Raw genomic sequence first — 7,865 nt, forward strand, 5'->3', positions numbered from 1 at the left:
CTTAATTAAGTCCCAATCTTTTCTTCTAAAAACGTCAGGGTTAAATGTTTGAATATTTAAAGACCATCCAGCATTCAGATGGAGAATCGGCTGAGTAAAACCAGTAAGTCAAAGTTTGCTATGTTCTGTGTTGAACAAAACAAATGTTGGCAAGGGTTCTGTGAGCAGGACTCGAGCTTTATATTGGTGAAGGGAAGGGAGTGACCAATTGCAGTCGTAAGTTGTAATGAAAATACAGTGTCCCAAATGCCTTGTCCGTGACAGACAGCGCGTGAAGCGGCTGTAAAATACCGCTCATCTGACATACTGCAGCTTCGAAAACATTGGGTTTCAACTGAATGGGTTGTCGTCAACCCGTGCACAGATATTTTCACTCAGTGATTTGTGCATTAACCGTCTGTATTACATTCAAGACAAACCACCACGTGAGTTCTGCGCAAGTTATGACGCTTACACCAGTGTCTAACAAACTCTTTCGCTAGTCATTCCAGAAAGTCTTAGGTCTCCCTTACAGTGTATGTATATTTATATATTTCTGGTCATACTATCTCTTTGGGGAGAAAAATAGTTGCTGTGTACACACATACATTTGCACATATTCTCCTTATCGATGTTTTGATATCTCGGGCGGTGGGGTAGCCTAGTTGCTAAAGCGTTCGCAGTTGAAGGACCGGTTCGATTCCCCTCATGAGAACATTGTGCGAGACCCGTTCTCAGGAGGAGCATTTCTAAAAACGGCGTAAAACCATACTCACTTACTCGTTCCTTCAGTGATCTAGCATCACTTATTTCGATAGTGAATTAAACATGGATCTATTCGCTAACCCAGCGCATGGTTTAGCCGCATTCGAAAAGCACGACAATACATATTATTCTATAGTTTGGCATGAAATGTATGTGGACCCGGGTTTTTGTAAATAACTCTTCATCCAGTGATCCAATCGATCTCAAACGTTGTAAGTGGATGTTTTGTCAGACGACCTAACCACACTGTAAATCACACATTTTATGCATTTGAATGAAAGAATCTATCTATGTAACTGTCAACAAAACAAACAGCAGAACCCTGACAGCTTGCAGAGGGAGGGAACCAGTGACCTGTAACAGCGGTCAGGTAAATGCATGTGCGGTTCATGATGGTTACTTGTTCACTGCACAGTGATAGACCGTTTTTATCATTCACACTGACTACTTCTAGCTGTCATCATGAAAGCTTACTCAGATGATGCTAAACGTTTAATTAGAAAGGTGTTTATTTATTTATTTTTTTTCAAAGAAAAGAAAATGGAACCAACGTAGCAAACCGATTTATAAGCTGTCGGATTACATGAAACGTAACACTTTTGCTCTTGACATGAAAAAGAACATCGTGCTAAAATTGTGGGAAATAAACCAAACAACTAATAAACAAACACTTGTACACAAATGTAGGCATCCAAAGTTAGATTCTTTTGACATCAGGGATCATCAGAGATGCCATTCGCTTGAAATGAACCTGTGACATCTCTGCAAACCTGTAAACCCGACCTACGTTGACAAACATCCACTTGCAAAGTATAAGATCGATTGGATCACTGGATGAAAAGTTATTTACAAAAAAAGCGGGTCCACATGCATTTCATGCCAAACTATAGAACATTACTGTTACGAAAACGGTAACTCTATCATGTATATATGGAGGCGTATTAGAACCAGCATAACAAATATGTTGATCATGACAACGTATGATACTCTCATATAGGAACACGATACTGCTAGCGTTTTGATGCTTCCGTTTATGTATATGACACAACTAATGAAGTGTATCAACTAGTATATTACACTTGGAATCTACACAAGATAAGACATAGTCTAATATTATTCTACGATACCTCCGGACAACAATACTCAAGATAATCAGTTTGATATGACACACGTAAAAAGTGTGTTGTTACTTTCAGCTTGCGGCACAAATGCGCCTGAACAGTGCGATGAAGAAAACGGGGCGTCACTTTCAAACCGAACTGGTCCAGGGTATCTATGCAAGCAGAATCTATATAAAGTTCGTTCATCTAGACTTGCCACATTTTACACATGTGTGGACTGTCTTTGATTTATTTGCTTTCAGGCAGACTAGGTTAGCCTGGCTGAAAATAAACTGACCGGCAAAAGAAAGTATACAAGGATTTCAAGAGGTCATTATCATTGAGTCAGACAACCCAGACATGCAAACATAATGCAGTGGTGTTACTCATTACTCACCTTTACTCAACCTCAGCTAAACATCACACGCATACTACAGACACACGTTGCGTCAGATCTAGACCTGCGTAAATTCACTAGGGGCACTGAAAACCAGCTTTCTGCCATACAAAAGATGAACAGGAACGGAGGTACACACAATTAATGTTGACTACCATTACTTTAGTATCCTGTATGTCCACCCCCTATATCAATACAGGCACGTAGCCTCTTTCTCACCGAAGACGTCAGACGTCGGACAAGGTCACGTGGTATGTGACGCCATTCGTCCTGGAGGGCTTGCGTAAGTTGCTGTCTATTCTGTGGTGGATTCGGGCATTTCCACACGCGTCTGTCTAGTGTATTCCATATGAGCTCAATCGGGGTTATGTCTGGAGGACGTACTGGCCACGATGTTCCTCTCTTCGCTGCCAACGACGAACAACTCTGCTGCCCGAAGACATCTAGCCACTGTGTATCAACTGACGCGACGTTGAAGGGAATTTGCCGCTAATGACGCTACCGTCAGGAAAAGGTTTCTTATGAATATCGTCCTCAAATGTCGGTCTTCAACTGGTGTTGTTACTCGCGGTCTCACACTTCTTGGTCTTTCCTGTGACTGTTCCGTCTGCCTGTAACGTTGCAGCAGTCTAGTGTCGACTACATGAGTAGAGTTGACGGTTCTTGCAACGTTGGCGTGTGTCGACCCCATATTGAGCACACCTGTGGCCCTCTCACGTTCAACTGATGATAGTCGTGGTATAACTGTGGCGAACTTTTTCAATCTGCATGTGTAACCTGTCCGCACACTACCTTTTACACCCTAAATGCATGTGAAACTGAAAATCATGGTTGATACAACTGACCACTCCGACGTTATATTCACGACGTGCACGTGATTTTCACTGAAGGTGTCAAATTAATACGTTGGGGCGACATGTTTCAGTGCATAATTCACCTAAAATTATTTCTAGTTTAAAACTAGAGACATGCTAAATCTTGGTATACTTTCTTTTGCCTGTCAGTTTAGATGAGACACGTCAGCCTATCGCAAATGATCGACGCTCATGCTTTTGATCACTAGATAGTTTGATCCAGATTCAATTATTTGCAGACCGCCACCACAGGGTTGGAATATTTGAATAGTGTGACGTTAAACAACGAAGAAACAAGAAACATCATTACATTCAAGTTCACCTTATCCGTATCCAATAACAACCAGATCTTCGTGATCTAAGGTATTTGGTGATATGTTTCAGAGATAGTCCAAATCTGGCTGAGATAACAAACCCAACTTACATTATGTTGACAATTTTATGCTATTTTGGTTCACAAGTAAGGCATGTGCTCTGTCAACAAATAGCTTAATTAATATGTAATCCAGCAGAAAATTTGGTTACCTTATACCCGCTGACGTACACACACCCTCTGTTAGGAGTTTGTTCGTACATTAACCCCAGACACCTTTGTGAATCACTACCCAACATCTTACACCTTATCTCGTGAGAGTGCAGTAAACCGTCAGATTGATACCTTTCCCACCTGTTGGGAATGTTTTACTGTGAGTTGGTGATAGCTCCCCACGTACATCGCGTCATGACTGGGTTCGCTTGCGATAAGGTACTAGAAACTGTGTATATTGGCAAAGAGTATGTTTATTGGCGACAAAAATGAAACCTTCCCACGAGCTAAACTTAGCACATTCCGTCAGAAGCATGTCTAACGCATGTTCTTCTCGTGGCTTTATATATAACAATGTCGTCATACATAGCAGCTGCTGCAACATCGTGCACACACTGTCGTTCCGGAGAAATTGACCCCATCCCCCGTACCACCCCCACCCCCACCCCACCCCATCCAATCCCCTAAAATTACAACGACCACAATAAAAATTGGTAAACCGAAATTTATTTAGACATGACTTCATTTATCACGTCGTGCAACAAACACGTCAATTTTATTCATATTCCCACTGTGTAGACCGATGCTCATAATGTTGCTCATTTGATCGACTGTATTATTTTCAGGCTGTCGCTATATAGATGGAGTATTGCTGTATGTGGCGTATAGTAACCAGTAAACAAAATAATTTATCCAAATTGTGTAAGTCCTAGGTGTTTCCCGTAGATGTAGATACCCTGTGTCATCTTTGATTTTCAGCTATCCACGAATATAAGAGACTGTTTTATCCGTTATTGACATTCAGTGATTGACTTCATCTACAATACCTATTTTAATGTATCAGCGCTTCCTAAAAGGCAGAAAGGTAGACTAGCATTTGCTCCCAGCCAGCTTGTCCTAACAGTCAACTAAAATTGATCAGTGGTCGTACTTTGTGACCGTGATGACTGGCGTGATTTGCCTGCCTTCATGCCCTGAAGGCGTGGATAGGTGCTCATGCTTTCAGATACGTGTTTGCTGGCTCGATATTGATATTGTAAGTATATATGAAGATGCGCCGATGAACAACATTCATTGATGTACCAATATGACTTACAAATACTCTTAGTATCACACATTCAATGAGTTGGTTGCGTCATGGTTCATGTATCAGTACCTCGTTTGACAAAACACTAAGGTGATCGTAAGTCACTAAGGTAACCTTGGTGCCATGTGAAAGAATGGAAGTTAAGGTTAACCGTAAAGGTTGCTTCGTGAAAGGTGCCCCAGGCGGGTAAAGTAGGATGGGGCTTACAACTGACCACGGACATTAGATATTGGTTGACCATTAAAGCCATCGTGGATAAAACCGGTACCAGCTCATGGTCAGAGACAGAAAGGTGACAGCTCTGCCCATGACGTTGTTCGTACGTTACAAGAACTCGTTGTACCTTTCCACAACTCAGTGTAAAATCTAACAACAGCATTTCGTTTTTCCTGACAACGAGTTACAAGTGATTAAATCGTATTCCAGAACTACAGATCTGTTTTAAAATACAAATACATTCACTATCCTCGACACTAGCGGATTGGCACTAACTCTGACGCTAACTCTGAGTTATAGAGTACCTGACACATAAATCTATGTACGCCATACTTTTTACTTTCTTCTGTGCGCATTTGCACATCGTTTGCAAAGAATTTGGAATTCTCTGCCAGAACAGCATCAATCTCTTGACACCATGATTTGAAAACAGTATTTTTATTGGAACTTTTTGCATCTACAAACGGTCTACCACAAACATCGAGGTAGGGTGGGTAAGCGATACCAGGGGATGTTGTCAGCTCTCGTCATTCTCTCACAACCTTTTAACCTTCACATGTCTGGGGAATTCACACGGAGGATTATGCACGTCCGTTCTATCATAATTAGGTGTGTGGTTTTTTCCTAACAAGAGAACACAGCTGATAATTTATCGTTGTATCTGTTAAGAGTTCGTTCAATCTTTCGTATTCATAACAAAACGGTGCCATTTTGATAAAGTAACATGCAACACAAACATTTGTATTAAAAACTGTGTGAGTGGTGTGATAAGAAAGGAACGTTCCTTGAACTGATGTATCAAACACCTGTGTGAATTTAAACACGTTTCTTTTTTCAATGTTCATTTACCTGACGAAACGTAAGAGGACCGTGCTATCGCGATCCGTATCTTGAAGCAAGGGTTCAAATGAAATAAACTTTTTGCATTTCAAATTAATTGGCATCTCATTTGAATATGACCGTACGAAACCATTCACGAGATTTGACATGAAGTTTTACAAGAACTTTGATGACAGAATGCTATTTTAACTTGGTAAACTTCATTGTGTTATTTAGTGTTGAATGTGTAACCTTCATCCACGTGTTCAATGATAAGTTTAGTTATGTAACGTTCGACATTGTGTTCTATGTTAACTATGAACCCTTTAGTGCCACGCCTATGGCAACTCTGCCATCTACATAAATCAAGGTTTTCTGAGAAAATTCTGTATTCTACACTATGGAGTTCTGTGTCACCTTGGTATTTCTGCATGACTTCCGAAATCAAAGTTATGGTTCTAAGTTGATTCTGTGATCTATTTCATGGTGTTCTATGTTCACTGTGATCTATGTTAATTCTGTGATCTGTTTCTTGGAGTCTTGGGTAATTCTATGACCTTCATAACTGTTTTCTGTGTTAATTCTCTTGTCTATACCGTGCTGTTCTGTGTTAATTCTCTTGTCTATACCGTGCTGTTCTGTGTTAATTCTCTTGTCTATACCGTGCTGTTCTGTGTTAATTCTCTTGTCTATACCGTGCTGTTCTGTGTTAATTCTCTTGTCTATACCGTGCTGTTCTGTGTTAATTCTCTTGTCTATACCGTGCTGTTCTGTGTTAATTCTCTTGTCTATACCGTGCTGTTCTGTGTTAATTCTCTTGTCTATACCGTGCTGTTCTGTGTTAATTCTCTTGTCTATACCGTGCTGTTCTGTGTTAATTCTCTTGTCTATACCGTGCTGTTCTGTGTTAATTCTCTTGTCTATACCGTGCTGTTCTGTGTTAATTCTCTTGTCTATACCGTGCTGTTCTGTGTTAATTCTCTTGTCTATACCGTGCTGTTCTGTGTTAATTCTCTTGTCTATACCGTGCTGTTCTGTGTTAATTCTCTTGTCTATACCGTGCTGATCTGTGTTAATTCTCTTGTCTATACCGTGCTGTTCTGTGTTAATTCTCTTATCTGTATCGTGGTGCATGTGTTACTTCTCTGACCTACATCCCTCTAGTCTATGTTTATTCTGCGATCTGTTCTGTGAAGCTCTATGTGAATTCTGTCTTAGTACTTTTCCATTGTGCTCTGTGTTAATTCTAGGATTTGCATCATTGTTGTCTGTGTTGAGTTTACGATCTACTGCACGGTGTCCCATTTTAATTCTATGTTCCACACTGTGGTGATTTATGTTAATTTTATAATCTGTTTCGTTGTGTTAAGGTTAAATTCTGTGATGTTCATCGTGGTGGTCCATTTTAGTTCTATGATGTACGTCATGGCGTTCTATGTTAATTCTGTGATCTACGTCATGGTGTTGCGTGTTACTTCTCTGATGTACGCTGTGATGTAAATATAGCCTGTAATGTGGGGAATATCACCTTGTGAACACATCCGAGACACTCCGCCTAGTGAGTAAAAGAACCAACTGACTGAAGCGTCTGTGATATCTATCAAAACATCATGACATACCTGCAGTTTTTTAGGTCGTTACACGTCACTCTTTAACGAATACAATAATTTCGTAGCGAAACCGTCTATTGAGGAAGATACACAACAGGGAGGCCATATGCTGGATGCTGTACGAGGTTAATACTGCCAGACCCAACAATATACAGCGATACTTTCAGCTGTTGCTAGCAAAGATCATCCTGCCAAGCCACGTCTGAATGATTGAATAGTGTTACTTTCACTTCATGTCAAGCAGTAGACTTGAACAAATTACTGTGGCAATATTTAATGTTTTTCAGTCATAATTTGAGGATTGATCACACTGGATAACAACTTCTTTTATTTTGTGAGGGCAACGTTTCGATACAGATTCATGCAACGTTGTCAAACAACAACGAGAATTCAGGAATATTGTCAAGCAGGAATGACAAATCTGACAACAGCAAAAGAATCTGTACTCTGAACGTCGCACTGATGAAATTGTCATCTGAAAAGAAGTTATTATCCATAAAGCGTGTTCAGTG

The 7,865-nt window shown here is 40.3% G+C and overlaps 1 protein-coding gene across 1 annotated transcript; it reads right to left on the reverse strand.

The window, feature by feature from the left end:
• Positions 1-6,250: 6,250 nt before the first annotated feature.
• LOC137255383 (repetitive organellar protein-like) lies at positions 6,251-6,877 on the reverse strand. Its single transcript, XM_067792826.1, has one exon. The coding sequence runs from the start codon at positions 6,875-6,877 to the stop codon at positions 6,251-6,253; it is 627 nt and encodes a 208-aa protein (XP_067648927.1).
• Between the last annotated feature and the right edge of the window lie 988 nt (positions 6,878-7,865).

The sequence above is a fragment of the Haliotis asinina genome, chromosome 11 (assembly GCF_037392515.1).
Source record: "Haliotis asinina isolate JCU_RB_2024 chromosome 11, JCU_Hal_asi_v2, whole genome shotgun sequence".
In the NCBI taxonomy this organism is placed as follows: Eukaryota; Metazoa; Mollusca; class Gastropoda; order Lepetellida; family Haliotidae; genus Haliotis; species Haliotis asinina.

Bases quoted from the DNA above. Each gene is read 5' to 3' on its own strand.
- LOC137255383 (XM_067792826.1), bottom strand. From the start codon at position 6,877: ATGCACCACGATACAGATAAGAGAATTAACACAGAACAGCACGGTATA.